Source organism: Chiroxiphia lanceolata, chromosome 23 (assembly GCF_009829145.1).
Source record: "Chiroxiphia lanceolata isolate bChiLan1 chromosome 23, bChiLan1.pri, whole genome shotgun sequence".
Lineage (NCBI taxonomy): Eukaryota > Metazoa > Chordata > Aves > Passeriformes > Pipridae > Chiroxiphia > Chiroxiphia lanceolata.
The window spans coordinates 1,774,671-1,794,883 of NC_045659.1; the positions used below are offsets into that span (position 1 = coordinate 1,774,671).

At 55.3% G+C, this 20,213-nt stretch overlaps 3 protein-coding genes across 4 annotated transcripts in view; all 3 read right to left on the reverse strand.

Annotated features, from left to right (window-relative positions):
- The window catches only part of DIXDC1 (DIX domain containing 1), a 31,514-nt gene extending 24,849 nt beyond the window's left edge, over window positions 1-6,665 (reverse strand). Inside the window, exons 1-2 of one of the 2 annotated variants that reach the window (XM_032709601.1) lie at window positions 6,569-6,665; window positions 5,033-5,127 (exon numbers count right to left, since the gene is read on the reverse strand). In XM_032709601.1, the coding sequence (XP_032565492.1) occupies window positions 5,033-5,083 (51 nt within the window). In that variant the 5' untranslated portion in view covers window positions 5,084-5,127; window positions 6,569-6,665. Of the gene's footprint in view, window positions 1-2,488; window positions 2,753-5,032; window positions 5,128-6,568 lie in introns of those variants that run through there. The other variant, XM_032709600.1, reaches the window with a different exon arrangement.
- A 117-nt stretch (window positions 6,666-6,782) lies between these two features.
- Window positions 6,783-13,886, reverse strand: C23H11orf52 (chromosome 23 C11orf52 homolog). The gene is made up of 4 exons (XM_032709694.1): window positions 13,546-13,886; window positions 10,585-10,625; window positions 9,806-9,852; window positions 6,783-9,502 (listed from the first exon to the last, which is right to left on the reverse strand). Exons 1-4 carry the CDS (start codon window positions 13,731-13,733, stop codon window positions 9,266-9,268), a joined length of 513 nt encoding a protein of 170 aa, XP_032565585.1. The 5' UTR covers window positions 13,734-13,886; the 3' UTR covers window positions 6,783-9,265.
- Window positions 13,887-17,176: 3,290 nt separating this feature from the next.
- HSPB2 (heat shock protein family B (small) member 2) lies at window positions 17,177-19,120 on the reverse strand. The gene is made up of 2 exons (XM_032709530.1): window positions 18,985-19,120; window positions 17,177-18,124 (listed from the first exon to the last, which is right to left on the reverse strand). Exons 1-2 carry the CDS (start codon window positions 19,076-19,078, stop codon window positions 17,673-17,675), a joined length of 546 nt encoding a protein of 181 aa, XP_032565421.1. The 5' UTR covers window positions 19,079-19,120; the 3' UTR covers window positions 17,177-17,672.
- Between the last annotated feature and the right edge of the window lie 1,093 nt (window positions 19,121-20,213).

Sequence of the window (20,213 nt, forward strand, 5' to 3'; positions counted from 1 at the left end):
TTTATCTGCCTCAGAGCAGGGGAAGGGCTTGATGAACAGCAGGGGAACCCCCTGGAGGCAGGGCAGCCCATTAATGAGCCAGGGAGGGATGCCCAGGGGGGGCTTCATGTCAAACATCAAACAAAAATCCTCCCTGGTTGGATGCTGCAGGTGACAGGGCCCACGAGGGGGTTTGGCCAGGGGCTCTGGGAGGGGAACACACTCAGGGTGCAGTTTGCAGGGCCCCCTTTCCAAGCTGGGACTCTGCTCATCCCGGAGGAAAAATCAGTCCCACATGATCCGTGGAGCAGAACAGCTCCTGAGCTGCAGAAGGGACGAACACAGTGCATTCTCCAGCACTAATTATGAGTAATTGGGCTGGTTTGGGGTGGCTCTCACTCAGAAGGGTGGGCAGAGAGGGGAAACAATGCAAAGGAACAAAAGAAACCTGCCTGTGGTGTCCTGCCTGTGCTGGGTAACCTCCCAGGCATGGATTACTGGCCAAAATTGTGAGACACAGACACAGACAATCAATACCCCTGGAGAAAACAGGACCATGCCTGGCCTCCAGGTGCCAGGGGATGCCCCTGAGCTCTGCACATGCACCCAGGAGCTTGCAAGCAGCTCATCTGTGTGTGTTAATGCACAGATTTGGAAAGCACACCCTCTGCATTTCCAGGTACCTGCTCACCCAAAGAGCCATCAGGGCAGGAAAGATGCCCCATTAAAGAACAGCCACTGGACCAGCAAGGGAATTCCTGCAATGCCCCAATTCCCTGTGTCACATCAGGTCTGACTTCTCATCTCGAGTCTGATTTTTTTGGGTTTAGTCACCTGCCTTCCCCTGTCAGGGGGCTGTGCTGGGGTCACACACCCTGGGACACTCCTCCACGTCCAGGAACTTCTGTAAATAAGCACCAAAGGTACAAAGAGGCAGGGGAGGACACACAGGCACGGAATTACAGGGTTCCTCCTCATCTCCAGCCCTGTCTGTGATGTGGTGCACATCCCTGGCAAGTCACTTACTCTCTCTGCACCACAGGCTCTGCACTTGTAAAACTGATTTTAGTTTGACTTTCTTTCAGAGGCTGAAGTGTGTGATGTGGCAGAGAGTGGGACACGTGGGGGAGAATCTGTTTTCATGGTGGGAGAGGGGCGTTTTTTCCACAGCTGGGTAAAACCAGACAGTCAGGGTGGGGCCAGCACTGAACGTCACTGTTCTGTGTTCCCTTTATTAATTATATTATATCAATTATATTATTAGTATTCAGGCTACTATTAGTTTATGCCTGAGAAGCATCTGCTGCCCTCAAGCACAGGAAGCGTGAGCTTGAGCTAAACCAAGACCTTTGCTGGCTAAGAACGAGACTGATACTCTGTGGAGGAGGGGATGGAGCGTTTCCAGCTACCCTGGGTGATCAAAGGGGACCCGAGGCGGAGCCCAGAGGCTCAAGTTTCACCCCCAGTTTGTTTTCCCCGGGATGAACCGGTGCCGTGGAGCCCGGCAGGGATGTTCATGTTCCGTGAATAACGGGGGCTGAGCTCTGCAGGGATGAGGAATCACTAAACGCCAAACAAAATTCAGCTCTGTGCCCTAAGGAAGAGGAAAACCACCCCAAGAGACTGACCCTGATACCGAGTGAGGAAGCAAGCAGAAGCCACTCGTTGGTTCCAGCAAAAGCCCTCACTTTTCTTCCTTTTCAGTTTACAGACAAGAAATCATCCTCCAGCACGTCCTGCCCTGGCATTTTGTGCCGAGTCCATAAAAAGCCCAACAGAACGAATTCTTTGTGCACCCCAAGGAGGGAAATCACACTGCACTCGCCATACAGCCACAGGATTCCCACCTTGGAATTGCTACTCCTCCTTATTTTATGATTTATTAGCAGAATAAGCAAATTAAGAACGCTTTAAAAAATTACATTTTCCCGACCAAGCTGAATTCCAGTCCCGTTAGAGGTTCAACTTACAGCAGAAGATGGGGGTGAAAAAACCACCCAGCCAGCTCGCTCTTTGTCAGCCTCTCGCAAGAAATGGGAGTCCACAAAGCAGATTTACAACCTTCAGACACACAGACATCGGCAGAGGAGTCAACTCCACACGACAAACCACTCCGGAGCCTTCTGCAGTTTGTGTTATTTACTGATACGACCGTAAAGCACCGGGGGAGGGAATAAAAACTTCGAGCTAAAACCAGCGGCTGTAAAACAGCCACCAAAAAAAAAAAAAAAAAAAATAAAAAAAAAAAAAGAAAAAAAAAAAAGAAAAAAAACCAACGAAACCCTATTGCTGAATTGAATTTGAATAATCTGCCCTGGCTGCAGTTCAGAACAGAGCTGAGCGGCTCGGAAGGCTGTGCTCCCTTCCGCCGGCAGCCAGCCCGAAATCCCGCTCCTTTTCCTGCTTCCCCGCTCCCCCAGAGCGCAGGGAACGCAACGATTCCTGCAGAAAAACACGCGAGGAAGGGAGGTTTGGGGGACGTGGATTTTTTTTTTTTTTTTCTTTTTACCTCCGTGAAGCCCTCCTGGAGAATATCCAGCAAACTGCCCCTGGCCAGGCAGGCGAGCATCGTCCTCCGGGAGCCCGCGGGCGGGCGAGGCTCTCAGGGGACGCGGGGCAGCTCCGGGCGCCTCTTCCTCCTCCTTCTCCTCGCAGAGACAAAGGCCTGGAGCTCATGGGGGACCGCTCTCATCGTCCCATATGTGCAGGGCTCGGGGCTCGGGGAGAGTTGAGCCAAAGTCCGGGCTCGCAGTGGGCATGCCCGGGGAGGGAGGGAGGGAGGGAGGGAGGGAGCGGCCGCAGGGATGTCACCGCGTTCCCATGGAAACGCCTCCGCCCGCGAGATGCAGGACTTGAGCTTCGGGGGAGGGAGGAAGGGAAAAAAAAAAAACCAAAAAAACCCTAAAACATCTGAAACCCATTTTCCAGCCCCGCGCGCGCGGGAAAAAAAAAAAAAAAAAAAAAAAAAAAAAAAACAAAAATTTTAAAAATAAATAAAAAAAATAAAAATGAGGTTTTCAAACCCACCGCAGCCAGCGAGCCCTGCTGGTGGAGGGCAGGAGAGGGACAGCGGAAGATGCCTGGGGAGGTCAGGAAAGCAAAAGGAATCACTTTTGCAGCCCCCCCCTCCCCCCCAAGAAGAAGAGAGCCGCGTTTACATCGCTCTCAAATTCGAACGTTGAAACGGTCGGGATAAAAAACGAGGGAGAGGGAGGAAAACGCTCAGACTGAAGCGAAATGCAATTAAATGCAAGCCCCGGCACGGTTCTAGATCAATAAGCGCGCTCAGCCCGGGAGTAAGTATCGGATATCTCTCCAGGCTCGTATCACCTTACAGGAAATGCCCGCGGGAAAAGGGAAAAAAAGGAAAGACATCCCTGTGGGAGGGGGTGAAAAGGCTCCGGGCAGAGGCTGTGCCTGCACAGGAATGCTGCGGGGACTGACCCGCGGCCCCAGGTCCCAAAGACCCGGCCAAGCACTTCTAAGCGTTTAAACTACACGTTTAAAAACAAGATTTTTTTTTTCCTGCCTAAGTGTTGAAGCATCTCGAGGCAAAAGCGTAATTTCACCATTTTCCCCCCGTCACACGGGGAGAGGCGGCCGAAACCCAGGGAGAAAGCAACAGGTAATTTCCCTCTGTAACCAACCCAGGTCGTTCCAAAAGGAGTCACCCCCCCCAACACCTCCGTGACACACGAGCTTTAAATTATTCATGTTTGCTTTCCCCGCCGCTCCTAATTCCCCGGGAATGGAGATTTTTGTGTTTTCCTCGGTTGCAATACCACATCTGTGAAGCAAAACAACAGATTACTGGGAGGCTTTGCATAAAACCTCGTAAGCTGGAAATGCTGGGGGTTGGTACCTTGATCCCGTTTACTTTGGAGCCTCAAAATGCCATTAAATAGGCAGCAATAAATATTTATCCCCATCTCTTTGTGATGCAATAAAGTAGCCCGTGCCTTTGTAATTTCACTAAAATATTTTGGAAAAACTAAGTGGTTTCCCCATCAGGCAGAAAGTGACCTAATTCTGAAGCAAAAACAAACAGAGCCTTTACTGTGGAGTTTATAATGCTCTTGTTGACTAATAATGTATTATATATATATTTACTTGTTACATTATATTTGTTCATAATATTAATATATTGATATTTATAATATTCTTACAGTACATTTATTACAAGTATATATTTTGTATTTTTTATTATCTGTTTTTCAGGGCTACATAATGAATGTGCAACACAGCAAAGTGTTCTCTTTCTGTGTGCCAGGCTCGGGTACAGAGGTTTTGGCATCAGAGATTTGCTTCTGCCTGGGGTTTCTTATCTTGGAAAAGAGCTGCCTGGGTCTGACAATGGGAATGTGAGGGAATAGAAAGCAGGCTGTTCCTGATGGCTGGACAGGGGCAGGCCATGCTGAGCCATTCTCCTGTTTGTTATTATTCTTAGGGGAACACCTTGGGTGCACGTGTGTGCTGAAAATAACTCTGGAAAATTAAATGCTATTTCCCCCTTTGTGTTTCACTCTGAAATTTTTCAGCTTCTTGTAGCAGAAAACGTGTTTTGTTTTTTTTTTTATTTTCAGTTTTATGGCATCATGAAGTGCCTTTGAGTGTTCCCCCTGCAAAAAGCAGAAGGAACAGCCTCTCACTGAAATGATGCTCCACAATCCTCCCTGAGTTCCCCCCCCCCGGGGAATGGGGAAATTCCAAAACGAAGGGCACGGGGCAATGATGCCAAAGGGACACGTTCACAAGAGGTGTTCCTGCTGTGAGGGACCTTCAAAACAACCCCCCGGGGTGGCAGTTTGGTTGGTGGCATTGCCATCTCCTGGCCACTTCCAGCACGTCCCCAACCCCTGGCCTTGCACAGCTCAGCTCTCGCTGATAAAATGTTGGTTGGGGAGAGAAAAGAAAGTGAGGCCGAGCCAGGAATTCATCCAAATAACCGAAATATGCAACTTAATGGCTTTGTGTCACCCGGTGTCCCCTCCCAAACTCCCCAGCAAGCCCCCAAAGCAGAGGTGACACACAGAAAGGGCCCCTGGGGACTCACAGAGGGTGCAGGAGGTGGGTGACAGGGCACTGTGTCCATCAGAGTTCCCATGCTCAGCTCAGCCCCCAGGGGAAGGTACCAGAACTCCTTGAAGCCTGAGGGGAAAAGCAAATATATCAAATAAAAAGCAAAAAATTTTCTCAGAGGGAGAACAGACAAAAAAACCCCTGTCTGAATATAATTAAAACAAAGTGGGAAAGTTGCCCATTTTTTTCATTTCCTACAGAAAATATATCCAAGGGCTACAGCCTTAGGGCCATTTACACACGTTTGCATTTTCTTCGCCGTGTAAAGTATGTCTGGTGGACAGAACTCCTCTAAAACACAGGGAAAAACCATTCCTGATTCCACTGTCTCACACTGCACACAGGCCTTAATCATCTCTTGCCATCTCCAGAGGGGGAATCCAAATGCAGTGGCAGTCAAATCTGCCAGTCAGAGCTGTCCCCAGTGTTAAATATTCAGGGTGTCCTTTGATTCAGGGCGTTTAGCCCAGACAGCACAGAGTCATAAATAGTTTTAGGACAAAAATTCCACCTACCGAGATTTTCTAGTTACTTATTTCCTAGTAATTTATTTCCTAGTAATTTATTTCCTAGTAATTTATTTCCTAGTAATTTATTTCCTAGTAATCTGTATTTGCTTTGCCTTCCATCAGAAGTGCCGAGGGAAGTGGGGTGAAAGGAAAGGTGGGGAGTTTGGGAGCACTGGCAGGATGGTTCTGTGGGAAGGACCAAATGGCAGCAGGAATTCGGGGGTTTAACAATCCTTTAAAGGTGGGAGGGGTGTGACCCTGGGGCAGGGGGTCACTGGGACGTTGGTTGTGCCATCCTGGTCCATCCAAAGGGCAGGGGTGGGACAGGACAGGGGACAGAGGCAGAGCTGGGGTGGGTTCTCTCGGGCTGGGGGTATTTTGGGGCTCGCTCTGCAGAACGAGGTGTGGGACAAGGCCCAGAGCCCTCCCAGGGGTTTGTGGCCCCAGGTGCCCCTGGAAGTGGGGTGGGATGGGGGCCTGGAGTGTGGGGAGCCCCAGGAGCAGCAGGGCTGGCTGGGGGAGCCCGGGATATGGGGTGGGGGACAGGGATGAGGGGAACAGGGAGAGCTCCCCGGGAGCAGGGGGGTCCTGGGGGATGAGGGGCTGCTGGGGATGGGGTGAGACAGGGAGAGCCAGCTGGGGAGGGAGGGGCACAGGGGACAGCAGGGACCCTGTGGGGTGAGGTGGGGTGGGATGGGATGGGAGGGGGTGAGGTGGGATGAGATGGAGTGGGATGGGTGAGGTGGGATGGGATGGGTGGGATGAGTGAAGTGGGATAGGGTGAGGTGGGATGGGACAGGGTGAGGTGAAATGGGGTGAGGTGGGATGGGATGGGGTGAAACGGGGTGAGGTGGGATGGAGTGAAATGGGGTGAGGTGGGATGGGGTGAGGTGAAATGGGGTGAGGTGGGATGGGATGGGGTGGGGTGAGGTGGGACGCGATGAGCAGGGATGGGCTGAGCTGAGGTGCGGCGGGTACCGGACCCGCTCTCCCGGCCGTACCTGCTCCCGGTGCGCGTCTCCGGTTGCCGTGGGGACAGGGGCGGGATGGGGCGGGATGGGGCGGGATGTCCCTGGCTCCGCCCGCAGCCGGGACAGGGGCCGGGAACGGGGACTCGCGAACGGGGAGCCGGGAACAGGACTGGGATAAGGGGGGGACCCGAAGCCCAGCACCGCTCCCCCGGAGCCTCCCCCAAAGCGCGGGTTTATCACTTAAAACGAAACATTCCGCCTTTAATGCTACATCAACATTAACGCCCACGCGTGACGCCCGCGGGAGGCACAGGAGATACAATGTTGGGGGATTTTAATGTTCAAAAAGTGCCAAACCGAGTCCTTTGGAAAAAAAATCCGTCGCGCAGAACGAGCGGCTTTCACGTTTCTCTGCTGGAAAACAGGCAAAGTCACCGCTCCTGGGTGGGAGCATGGGAGTGTCTCCAAGATGTGCTGCACTTCCAGAAACGACCCCAAGCACTGCAGAGCTGGAGCTCCTTAGAGAGTGGGAGATAATCCACCATTCCAGGGCCCAGACTCTCACTAAAACACAGCTGAGCTCCCACCCATTCACAGCACAGAAGGGCTGAGCCACAGACCAACAGAACTGAATAATGTGACTTAAATCTCTGAGCCAAACCCAGTCCTGCTTATGTCCATGGCAGAACTGGTTTGACACGATGGATGTGCAAATATACACCAGTTTGGGCCCAGGACCTTGACCCTGGTGTCCCTGCAGCTTGACCTTAATGTCCCTTCATGTCCCCAGTCCCAGCTCTGCTGCTGGGGGAGGAAAAGCTTCGTGCCATTCTCTGTGCATGCCCCTGCAATAACAGGCTGATTTCATTTGGATTGTTTTTTAAAATCGTTTGCACCTTCTAGAGACCCTCCCATCTCCTGAGCTATAGTCCACGTTTGATGATGTTTCTAAAAAGATCCAGTTTGTTCCTATGATGCAGAGGGTTGGCTGGAACTGGAGCCTTTCTGGTTGTACCAGGGGTCAGTGCAAGGAGGGACATCCCTGCTGCCCAGCATGGACCAGGTCTGGCAGCCTGTCTGACACTGGGCTGGCAGAGCTGAGTGTCCCAGTGCCCCCTGGCTCCCTCAGACTCATGTCAGTAAACCCTGTGCCCACTCAGTCATCCTCAGCCCAAAGGGTTTCATGCTGGGCATGGAGTACAGAAAGAGGAGCAGGAAAGGGAGCTCAAAGCCAGCCCTTCCAATAACATCATCCTGTACCCCTTGTAAATTGAGGGCAGCCCTTACAATGGCCCCACTGAGGTCAGCTGCACAGCATAGGCCAAAAAAACCCTTTTCAGGTAGAAAAATATATCACATCCATTATAAAAAAAGACCTTCTACACAGATTCCTCTGCCCTTACCACAGCCCTGCTGACAGCACTGCCAAAAGGTAGAAAAAGTTCAAGATTGGTCCTCAAACAATTCCACCTTAGCAAACACTGCCCACACCAGCTTAACTTTTTGCAACAAGCAGGAACTCCTTCATTCTTTTTACATTCAGCTGAGTTATAATATGCAATATTATGTATGTACATAAAAGGTACCAAGGCGTCCACTTTTAAACACTGGCAATAACCAGGTTGTCCCACGACCTGCATCCAGCCCTGCAGACCAGTGCTGAGGAACAGAACGTGCCAAGCACTGATTTAGGAGCTGAAGGCAGTGCCTGGGGCCCTATTCCACTGCCAGTGCTGCCAAACCCAGTGCAGGGGCAGGAGCCTTTGGGACAATTGCTGGGCTGCATTAACACTATTTTAGATCCCTACACAGACACAGAGGGGTGTCTGGGAGGGTTAGCAGGTAACACCTCGTGCTGTGTGCTCTGTGTTACTGGGGTTTATGACTAAGGCTGACAGTACAACATGAGAAAGAATGGAGGCAAAGTCCAAAGTCCTCTCTAAGGTTGCCCAGTATCTCAGGCATGCAGACAGCTGCTGGACTCCAGGGACTGGATAACCGCCCTAAATCCAGGGCTGCCTCGCAGCCAAACTGCCAGTTTTCCTTGTTTCACTCCCAGTCAGAGCCAGGAGCTCAATTCTCACTCGTGTGCATGGAGGGCTACAGATGCACAGCCCACCAGTGAAAGGAATTGTCCTGTACCCCTCGTTAACTCTGCATTCCTGGCTCGGTTTTCCAGAGCTGTGCATGGCCACAGAACACTGCTTTTTGAGTGCCCACAGTGCATGGCTGCAGCCACGTGGCAGGTGTTGGAAGAAGACATTGCAGTGGATGCTGCTGAAGGTTTCATTTCTTCACAGCATCACCCACGTGTCAGTCCTGCACGTTCAGAATTTTCTTAACGCTGACACAAAGCCCTGTGTCGACACCTCCCTCGTCCCAGCCCTGAGTTCTGTGTGCCACGTTCCCAGATCCAGCTGTGCCACAGCAGGGACGTCCTCCCTGCAGCTCTGAGCCTTCACCAGCCCAGGGGCAGCTCTGCCACCTCCCAGTGCTGACAGGAGGTGGGTTTCCAGCGTCAGGGGCAACCCTTCCAAGGGGAAGAGGGGTTTTTTCATCAGCAGAATCAGATGGGGAACTACTCATGCTGTGAGAATGTCTGTGGTGGGAGACACTTCCCCCCAGGGTCTCAGTGTGTCCACGAGGCTCCCTCAGATCTGCAGCATCTCTAAGTCTGAGAACTCCTTTTGCTGCTGAAGGAGGAGGAGGAGGAGGCCACCAAGTGTCTCACACCAGGGTGCCATTCTTGCTGTCGTACTTGAGCCTGGCCCTGGGGAAGTTGAGGGTGGCATATTCCGTGGCATTCTGCAGCTGCAGGTTCTTCACCTCGGCCGCCGAGCGCTCCCGGGCCTTGGAGAACACCTGGATGTCTGCATAGTGGATGCTCTCGTCCTGCTGCACCCCCTGGGCTTTGCTCACCGTGGCGTAGACAGGGACATCAGGGACATCTTCGTACGTGGGAACCTTTGGGGAGGGAAAGCTCTGGAAGCTCAGCTCCCCCGGCTGCTGCTGCCCCTGCCTCCCCCAGCCCCCCCCAGCCCTCTGACACCTCGGGGGTTTCATCCTGCTGCTTCCACTGTGCTCCAGGGGGGAAAAACAGTGTCCTGCACACTGTTCCCACTGCTGGGAATGCCTACACAGGGTGAGAGGGTTCATGGCTCTGGACAAGCTGCCCCGTGTCCTCCCAGCCCACCCAGCCCAGGGGGTGGGGACCAACTCTGTCTTCTCACTGCACAGTCAGGGAAGAAGCTCTGGGAAGCTGGTTACCTGCCTGCCAGGCTGCTGCTGTCCACTCTCATGCCTCACATTAGTTCCTGCAAGGGAAACACCAGCAAACCAGGTTAACAGCTGTTTGTTGTTCCACCTCTGGGTGCAGCAATGCAGTGCCCTGCCCGAGGGCTCTCCCCACCGGGCACAAATCAAACCTCCTCCTCATCTGCCACCCTCAGCCCTGATGCTGTCCCTGAGAAGAAAGCCTGGCCTTGTTCCTTTGGGAAAAATAAGGTTTCCCAGGATGACAACATGCTGTGGACCGCAGTGTTCTTGGCAGAACCCAGGAGTACAGACACAGCACAGAGAGCTTCCTTGTCAGGCCCTTGGAGAAGTCAGATCCAGTTTTAACTTTGTTATTTCCTTTGCTGCCTGACAAACATATTTTGCCCAGCATGGCCCAAAGGCCACAGGAGACAAGTGAGCTACTTAAGGAATGCACTTTATTCTGGGGGACTGTTGTCAGGCAGATGTTTGCAGCTCTTACAGGAGTTTGATGCTGCCAACTGAGAGAACTTGCCTGTGTTTTGATGTGAGACTTTGATATTCTAAAGATGCTGCTGAAGTCCCTTCCCTCTCCCATGGCACACCACACCCTTTGCTTTAAGAGTCAAAGAAATGTTGCCTTTTGCTTCTACCGAGCTCCTCTTGAGGAAGGTTAAGCACAAAAAGTGTGGGAGGGGAGCTCAGGGATCCCCTCACAGCCAGCACTGATTGATGTCACCCAGACAGGGGCTCAGTCACCCCACCTCTAAAACATTTTCACACCTCCTTACCTTGCTTTTCCTTCTTTCTTTTGAAAAGGGAAGGACACTTCCTGCAATCAGAGAGAGACACGTGAGCCCTGACAATCCCCAGCCCTTGCCCTCCCAACACACAGACCCAAACCCCCACCCTGGGTACCAGGGCTGTGGGGGGTGAGACAGGCCCAAGAAGTGTCTCAGAGATGTGTCTCATGATCTCAAAGAGCACAAACCCTGCTCGGGGGGTCAGAGGCTCTGACACCCCCATTCCCTGTGCTTTGGCCCCCCTGCCCAAGGAGCAGCCTGCACAGACCTTGTGCTAATTCAGTGGTTCAGACAGTTTTTCCTGTTCTCAGCTTTCCACTTAGAGCACAACCAAACCAAACAAGCTGTGCACTTATTATTAGCCAAGCCAAACCCTAATCTCAGCTGTACCTGTGTGACCAGGAGGGGACGAGCCAAACACAGATATATTCCAGCCCTGGGATGAACAGGAGCCAAATCCATTCCAGCTGTAACAACAGAGCCCAGAGCTGAGCTCCTGCAGGCTGGGGCTGGCAGGGGACAGTGCTGTCACATTGTGGGACAGATGCATGAAGGAAATGTCACCAGTGCAGGACGTTTGGGGGGGGTCAGGGAGCAGGTGCCAGCCCTTGTATGGCTCCTCCTGTGCACACACGTCCCTGTGCTGCTGGCCACGGACCAACAGTGCAGCTGAGGGGCTCACAGGCCTCTGCTGGATGGGGCTGCAGGTTCCCCTTTGGTCTCCAAGGAACATTAGACGTCCCCCACGGTGTGCATTTGCCAGTTGGTCCTGCCACAGTGCAGTGCCCGAGGCAGAGCTGTGCCCGTGCCGGCGCCCGGGGGAGCAGGACAGCGTGTGCAGTAATGCCTTTGGCACTCCAGTGGGAAAACAAAAACCCAGCCTGAATGCAGGCAAAGAACCTGGAGACATTCAAAATGGTCAGTAATGATTAACCAGCCCTGCTGGGAAGGCAGAGGCAGCCCTGGGGAAGGCTGGGTGGCCACACGGAGGGATCCGGAGCTGCTCCACATGTCCCTGCTCTGAGCTGCCCACGGGGGCACTGAGAACCCTCCAGCCCCTGACAGGCAAAGTCTGGAGGGCTAAATCAAGGCAGAACTGCTCTGACCCTGAGAGCAGCTCAGCTGGTTGGAGCACGGTGCTAATAACACCCAGGTTGTGGGTTTGACCCCTGTATGGGCCACTCCCTTAAGAGCTGGACTCGATGGTCCTTGTGGCTCCCTTCCAACTCAATTTGTTCAATTTGTCTGGTAGTGGTTCTCCCTTGGCTCTTGCAGCTTCCTCCTCCACTGTGTGCAGGGTCTCCAGGGCCCTCCTTGGCAAGGCTTGTGTGCCAGAGCACTTTCCCTTGGGCACACTGTGGGTTGCAATCAAAGCAGCCCCATTTGAGGCAGAATCAGCAGGTCTCCTCTCCCCTCGGCTGCCAGGGAGGCTGCTGGATCAGCTGCTCGGTTTGGTTGCCTCCCTCCCCTTGTGGAGGGAGCATTACAGGCAGCGTGTGGGCTGGAGCTATTCTGGGCTGTCTGCAGGATAAGCACAGCCAGGAGACGGCATCTCCCAGTAATTGGGACATGTGTGGCAAGGGAAACGAGAGCAGGGAAACCTCTCCCCCTCTTCTCAGAACCAGGTCAAACATGTTGTAACTCCCAGGCTGAGAGGAGCACATCATATTCTCCATGACAGCACACATGTCCCTGCTCCTACACTGCTTCTTCTCCTCCTCCCATGTCAGTGCCATCCTGGTTTCAGCCCTACATAATCCTGAATTTGGGTGTATTTTCCTGTCTGTGCACACTTCAGTGCCCTGAGTGGTGAGAACAACCTGGGGCCTGCCCTGCCCGTGGTCATGCTTGCAGAGGCACCCAGGCTCGAGGGCATATTCATCAATAACTCTCTTCTGTGAATAAATTTGCTGTAATAGCTTTTCTTTAAACACTTCAGACTATGCCCCAGGCACCCCCTGGTCAGGCCCTTTGTTCAGTGATGCCCTGGGTACCTCATTAACCCTCCAACACAGGGTAGAGGAAATAAAATGGGAGTTTTGGTGGGTGACACATCAGGACCCAGCCTTTCACCCCCCACCTCCTATTCCTAAATCCCAAACTCCTCTGCCCTCCAGCTCAGGGCTCAGGCTGGCAGGACCTCGGCGTCCTGAACCTTCCTCCACTAGGTGATGCTGTGCCGCTTGGAATTAATAAAAACCGCCGATGAATTTATCATACTTTTAACAAACGCGGTGTTGGAGAGAACGTCCTCGGAGCTTCACTGTGATATTCACGGCTCTTCCCCTTGTTCCACGCTCAGAGCCGAAAATATTTCCACTTGGCACCCAGTGATGCTCCACTGTGCCCTTTCTCTGCAAGCGGGAGGTCCAGGGCACGGCGCGACCCAGGAGGGATTAAAGTGTCACCCTCCCTCCCTCCCTCCCTCCCAGGGAGAAACAGCGACAGCATCTCCCAAACCTGGCCAGGATTTCCCGAGCGTAAATAAAGCCCGGACAGCCGCCGGCAGGGAGAGGGGCTGGAATAGCGGGGAGCAGGAGGGGGTGGCTGAACCCCAGGACCCCTCCCAGCAGTGCGACAAAGGGACACCTTGGGGTGTCTCCCTGCCCGGAGGGGCGAGGACAGAGGTTTGAAGCAGCTCCTTCCCAGAGCTGCTGCAGGAGCCCAAGCTGGCACTGCGGGGAGGTGGCACAGCCCCGTCGGGGCTGAGAGATGTGACAGCAAAGCCCTTCGTCCCCCCTCCCCTCCTGCCCCTGCGCCTCCCTCTACACCCCCCCAGCCTTGACCCCTCGCTCCCTCCTCCCGGGTCGGTGTGAGCTGACCGGGAGCGGGGCTGGGAGCCAGGGGGGAGCCCTGGCAAGCCCAGCACAAGGACGCAAAGCTCCCGAAGCCGTCCCGAAGCGCCGGAGCCTCCCGTGCCCTCCGCGCCCCTGCCCGCGCCGGACTCACCCCGGGCGCCCGCAGCTGCACAGGTTGCCCATGTCGCTCCTTCCCCCATGGAGCTGGAGCGTTCTCTGGACAGGGAGAGCTTGTATTTCCTGGTTCCTGCTCGGCCCCTGGCTATTCCAAGGGAGTGTCTGGCAGTGTCGGGTTTCTCTCCATGGGCTGCGCGGGGCTGTGCTGGCCCCGTGTGGCATCTACCGGGGGTGGCCCCCGGGGCCCGGATCGCCCCCTGCTCACCCGGGGAGGAGGGGGAAAGGTCCCGCGTGCCCCCAGGGCTTCACCCCTGGGGCTAAAACTCTGTTTTCTGGTTCTCGCAGTGGCCGTCCCGCCGCTGTCCCTCTCTGCCCCCGGCACCATCCCGCTGATGCCAGCAGTGATGCAAAAGGGGACGGAGGAGGGACTTCAAATGTTCCCGAACAAAAGGAGAAGCCCCAGAGTGGGAGCCCTCAGCGCTGTTCCTGCTGCTCATCCCTGCAACCCGAGTAGGATGCCAGAAAAATGCATGGCATGGGCTGGCATCACCTGGGAAAGAGGGAATCTGCTTGGGAAGGCCCAGCAAGAGGGGGCTGGCAGGTCTGCTCTCATCTCCTGACCTGCAACCCCAGGGACACTGGTGGAAATCCACTCTTCTTACAGCTCCCTGGGTGAAAGGGTGCAGTGTTGTGCTTTTGAGCAGGACAGGATCCCATGAGGCACCTCACGTCATTAAGGGCCTGCAGTACAGCTCTCAGGCTCACCCTCAGCATGGCAAACAGGAACATGAACATGTATTTTATCCCTCTACTCCTTTGAGAGCCCTTCAGACTCTGGCTGGTCATTCCTGGGCTGATCCTGGTACCCAGTCTCAGGCAGCACTAGGAGAAGTGATGCTCAATTCCAAAAGATACCACGTGAATGTCATTCTTGAGCAGAACCTGTGCCCCACAGCTGTGATTTGGCACAGACCCAGTTCTGTGCAGCTCTGAGTCCCTCATGGGCTGTCCTGACAAGGGGGTGAGTTTTAATTCACCCTTCTGGTGGGCTGTGCCAGGAACTGGCCCCAGTCCCCTCCTCCAGGTGTGCCCATGCTCTCAGCCAGGCTCACAGCATCATTTATCACCTGCCCGAGTGCAGAGCAAACCCTGTGCCTGTCCAGGAGTGGCAGGAGGAGAAGGATCATTCTTTGGAAGGGCCACAGGGCAGAGCTGCTCTCTGGGCTGAGTCCTGGGTGAGCTGTGCTGTGACCTGCAGAGCCCAAGCCTTGCTCTGACACTGCTCCTCATCACGTGCCTGGAGAGATGGCCCAGCCCAGCCTGCACCACAGCACCCCGGGGAGGACTTAGGACTTGTGCAGGCAGCTGGGATTCAGTCCTGATGCCAACAGGACCGTGTTCTCAGGGTCCTGTGAAGACCAGGTGGTCTCAGGAGCCTGTCCCTGCCTGGGAAGTTGCAGACTGTGTGTCTCTGGCTTTGCCACAGACACTGTTGTTTTAGTGAACCAGTGGCTGTTTTGATTTCTGGGATAACTTGGGCTTTGTTGCTTTGTGGGGAAGGAAGAAAAAAAAAGGGCTGGGAGCCTGTTCCCATCAGCCTCTTTCACAAATACTGGAGCTGCTGCTTTGAGCTCCACCAGAGAAACAGAAAGGCATCAAAAACATTGGCAGGGCCGGGGAGCGCTTGGCTGCCACTCTGCATTCCCTCCTCAGGCTGTGTCTGCAGGGATGAAAGAAAGCATGGCTTCCAGCAATCCTGCTGGGCAGAGCCAGCAGGCTGTGTGGAGCAGAGCCTGCCAGGGGGCAGAGGAACAGCCCTGGCTGACACCAGGCAGTGCCAGCCCCTCTCTCTGCAGCCCTGCCCAGGGCAGCTGTCTGGGTGACAGGCTGTCAGACTGGCACAGGGTGAGCCTGCAGGGGCCCAGCAGTGGAGAATGAACTCATGGCAGAGCAAAGACAGGGCGAGGAAAAGCTGGAGGGGGGAACAGAACTGTGTGGTGACTGCTAATGCTGGGCATTTCTATGGCAATGGTGCCCAAGGGCACTCCCAGTGCAGCCCCAGCCCTGGCCAGCTCCTGTTCTCAGCCCTCAGTGCTCCAGCAACCTGCAGCCCCTGTGCTGCCTGGGCAGCATCTCATGCTCTGGCACATGCCAGGTCTGCACTGGGTGTGGATACACCCTCCTTTGCCCAGCCTGAGGGTCATGTGTTGGCCATCCTCCCTCTCCCCACTCCCGGGAAGGAAGTTTATCCCAGTGACAGGAAATGTGCAGAGAGAGAGGGGACCATCAGCCTTTCTTACCAGCACAGGAGGTGCCAGGTCAGAGGCAAAGAAAAGCCTTTTGTAGCTGCTGCCCTGGAGTGTCTCTGAGTTTGAAGACACATTTTATGATGGGGGACTAAGGAAATGATGGCCCTGCCTGAGCCCACACACAGACACAGGTCCCTGCCCTCCCCACAGGGATTTGGGCTTGGGAACTCAGCCCTCCTTGGACTGAGGGTTTGGGTGGGTGTTGGGTGACTGGGATGCAGCTGCTTCAGGTGACTGAAAGTCACCAGCCCAGAATTATCTCTGGAGTTATTATTAAGGACTTAGACAACGCCTGTTATATTTCTATTTTGACAGTGTCTCACTGGCAGTAGCTTGTCTGCTTCCAATTCCCGAGTAAGGGCATCCCTCAGGGCTCCAGACTGAGTGTGGTACCTGGGCTGCACCAGGGCTGGAGGCTCAGCCACCCTCCCACTGAGTCCTGAGCCAGCAGACAGGGCTGCTCTTAATCTGCCTCTGATCCTCCCTGCTGCCAGGGGCCCTGAGGAGCAGAAAATAGCTGTGTAGTTCCAGCAGCAGAGGGGATGTGCTGCCTGGGACAGAACGCTGAGCAGGGCGTTTCTGCCCCCAGGTACCCACGGAGGCAGAGGGCAGAGTCCTGCAGGGCACATCCCAGAGGGGAGAGGGAGAAGTTATATCCCCAGGGGTGTCTGAGGGAGAGCTGCCCTGAGGCACGCCAGGGACCCCCATATTTAGGCACTGACACAGCATTTTGCCTGCTTTACTTGGCTCTGACGAGACAAGGGCTGCAGCTGGCACCTGCTGAGCCCTTGGGGCCGCCCGGGGCAGCAGCTGCCCCGACAGCAGCTCACACGATCCTGGCCCAGCATCACGAGGCCACGGGGACATTTCTCATGCAGCCAGTCAGTGACACCACAGCTCCTGCAAAGGGGCCAAAGCCACCCCCTCTGGGACTGCACAGAGGGTGCTGGGGGAATCTGAGCAGAGCCTTTCCCTGCAGCATTTCGGGGTTTGCTCCCCTCCCAAGGGCTGAGAAGGTCGGTGTGTGAACGAGCCTGGTGTCCCATGGACCAGAGGGCTGAGGGCAAACAGAGACCATGGCATTAGTTTACCTGGGCTAATCCCACCTGCAGGTCTGGGGGTGCACAGGGACCCTCCAGGAGCTCATCACTCTCTGCACCTTCTGTCCTTGAGGCTGCTCCACTGAGGGGTCCCCACAACAGACCCTGCAGCTGCCCCTGAGCCAGGAGGTGAATCACAGAGGTGCCCCTGGGTGCCCCACAGTCCCTCCATGTCACCACTGATGCCACTTCCACAGCTGAGGCACTGTCCATCCTTCCTGCTGCAGGCCAGAAGCAACAGGAACCCAAGGCAAGCAAGAGAAGACCAGAGGCAGGTTTATTCCTCCTCCCTCCTGAGAACTGCAGGCACTTTTACAGACCAACAAGCACCTCCCATGTCCACAAAGCTCAGCCACCAGCTCACAGGCAAGGCACTGGGATCATCTCTTCCCTCTTCCCTCCTGGGCTAGAGCACAGCAGCTGTTTCACAGTCCCCTGTGGCACAGCCTCACAGTTTGGGGTAAGAGTGGCCCTGGTCTTTTGGGCTGAGAGAAGAGCACCCTGCCTGGTGCTCCATGAGCACTTGAGCTAGGAGAAAACTCGCATTACACCCACTCCCTCACACTAGCACTTCAGTCCCCCTCTGTTTTCAGCTCCAAGTCCCTTTTTTCCAGCCATCAGCCTTGGGAAGCAGCAGTCTGGCTGCCTCAGAGCCCTGCTAAACACCGATGGTGAGAAACACGAGTCTGTCACCGTGGATTCCCCATCCCTGTCCCCCCCACCTTCCCAGTGCAAGCCCACACCTGGGGCCTTTAGGACTTCTCCTTCTCTTTTCCTTCCTCGGGCTGCTCTTCTTTCCCCACTGGCTGCTCCTCCTGCGTTATCTTCACCTCGTTGACTTTGGCCTTCAGCTCCCTGCCGGTGCGGGGAGCCACGATGCTCAGGATGCCATCGTGGGACAGGGTGGCCCTCACCAGCAAGGGGTCGACGTCCAGAGGGAGGATGTAGGTCCTGGTGAACTCCCTGGCGATGAAGCCGTGGCGATCAGCCTTCTGGGGGTGCTGGCCCACCACCTCCAGCAGGTTGTCCACGGTGCGGACGCTGAGCTCGTCGGGCAGGAACTGGCAGACGTCCAGGAACACCTGGAATTTGTGCTCGTTCAGGCAGATCTCGGAGGTGCCCCGGTCCAGCTGCTTGTTGATCCGAGGCCTGATGTAGTAGCCGTGGTACAGGGCAGGGGCTAAAATCTCAGACGGGGACACACCTGGAAAGGAGACTCGGTGAGGAGTGTGGGGTTCCCAAGGGAGGAGCTGGAGGAGGATGCTTGGCAGCAGACAGGGGAGGGTGGCAGGAGGAGGCTGGCACCTGGCACACACCTTGGGTTTGCCACCACATCAGCACAATGTGGTTGGAGCCTCTTGCAATTCCTACCTTTGTGTCTCTAAAACACACACACACACACACACACAGAGCCTGCCAGCCACTGCCTCCCACCACACAGCCCAGGGCTGGCATCCAGCTTCACATGTCTGTTGGGTGGACTGGGAGGGACTGGGAGGTGCAGTGGGTGCTCTGCAGTGCAGAGCCCACAGCCAGGGATGGGCATGGAAAATGCTGATGGTGAAGAAACTGCCCTGAAGAACTAAAGGCCTTTTGTGTGCCATTGTCCGGGGGGCTTTCCTTGGAGCTTTTTGCCTTTTCACGCTGTTGTGCTGGAGCTGAATGGTTCTGCTGCTGCCCACATTCCTTCCCCTCCGCCAGCCACTGCCCAGCTTTGTGCTGAACACCCCAGCTCAGCTTTTCTCCACATCCCCTGGCTGAAAAAACTTCCCCCCCCCCTCCCCTGAGCGTTTCGCTCCATGTTTTCACAGCATGTGCATGAATGCCAGAGCATGGGTGGCATGAGGGAGGGACAGCACAGACAGCAGTAGGCATGGATGGAGGAAGTGGACATGAAGAGAGAGCCCCTGGCTATCCCCCTGGTTTGATCCACGTTCTTACCCTCCAAATTCCTTGGCTCCCTTAGCCTGCTCCGGAGGTCAACCCGCCCAGGGGAGCTCCACCACAGCCTTCCTGCAGCAGGGCAGAGAGAGGTGCCAGGGGGGATCCCACCTCCTTCCTTACCTTCTCCAAAGTTCTGGTCGTAGATCTTGCTGGGGTTGGCAAACTCGTACTCGGAGCTCATGGGGTGGGCGTGGGGGACGGTCCGTGCGGCCATGGCGGGGCTGGGGACAGGGACCTGCCGAGCCCTCGCTGCCTCTGAGAGTGAAGGCTGCAGATTGCAAGGTCTTAATTGGGTGAATTCCAAAGGGAGGAGTGTGTGATAAAAAGATGGACCAAAATAGCCACGCGCGCAGGGCCCAGGATGCCTCGCCAGGGTGACGGGAGAAGCTTCTCGCTGCATTCCAGCAGGGAGTGCAGGCACTGCCTGCAGTCACGGACACCTTGGGGACATCCCACACGTCCTCCCAGCCCCAGAGATCCCCTCCTGGAGCAGGGGCTGCAGGAGGGGAATGGGCAGCTGGGAGGTACAAGGATGAGCTGAGGGAGGCTGAAGTGGGGAAAAGCAGGACAGAGCCCAGGCTGTGCTGCTGGTGGTGCTCCAAGGCCAGTCAGCAGGTCCAGGGGGTCCCTGGCACTGGTATGGATGGTACTGATGGTACTGATGGCCCTGAAGCCCCTCATGGGGACAGGGCAGTAGCTAATGCTGGCTGGTGCATGTTCAGGCTGTGCAATGAAGTCCCTGTCACACCCATGGCCCAGATCAGCCCCTCCCGTGCCCTGCACACGGAGCCTGATTTTCGCAGAGGCTGAGCTCCTTTGAGTGGGGAAGTGCTGCAGGTAGTTAAGCTGGACTAGACAGGATCCAGATCCCACTACTGACACCTCCCCACCCTGGACTGTCTGCTCCAAGCTGGCTGTCCAGGCTGTTCCCTTGGCCAGGGCTTTGGCGCACGGATACCTGGAGAAACCCCTGTGCCAGGGATCAAGAGTTAACCAAGGGGTGAAGCTGGCACAGACCCAGTCCCATTGGACAGGGCTGGAGGCTGCTGGTGGTGCAGGAGGGGGGCAGAGCCCAGTTGAGCTCCACGTACCCTGAAACCAGAGATTTCCCTGAGCCCGTGTCCTTGCAGTGTGAGGGAGCAGGTGCAGTGCTGTTGATGTAACGGGGAACTGGAGAGGGTATTTATGGCCTGAGCTGCTGCACAGAGCAAATTCTGCTCCCTATTCTTGCAGGCAAGCTGAGAGCAAGAGGCTCAGAGCCTTTTGCAAAGGGCTGGCAGTGCTGGCAGTAAGAATGATGTGCCCCTGAGCCAGAAATTGTGTTTAAGTTACGAGCTCTCAGAGGCAGA

Excerpts from the sequence above, each read along its gene's own strand:
- C23H11orf52 (XM_032709694.1), bottom strand. The coding sequence starts at position 13,733 with ATGCCACACGGGGCCAGCACAGCCCCGCGCAGCCCATGGAGAGAAACC. Across the intron at positions 9,853-10,584 it reads AAGAAAGAAGGAAAAGCAAG|GAACTAATGTGAGGCATGAG; the intron begins GTAAGGAGGTGT and ends TTTCCCTTGCAG. Across the intron at positions 9,503-9,805 it reads AGCAGCAGCCTGGCAGGCAG|GTTCCCACGTACGAAGATGT; the intron begins GTAACCAGCTTC and ends CCCTCCCCAAAG.
- HSPB2 (XM_032709530.1), bottom strand. The coding sequence starts at position 19,078 with ATGGCCGCACGGACCGTCCCCCACGCCCACCCCATGAGCTCCGAGTAC. Across the intron at positions 18,125-18,984 it reads CGACCAGAACTTTGGAGAAG|GTGTGTCCCCGTCTGAGATT; the intron begins GTAAGGAAGGAG and ends TCTCCTTTCCAG.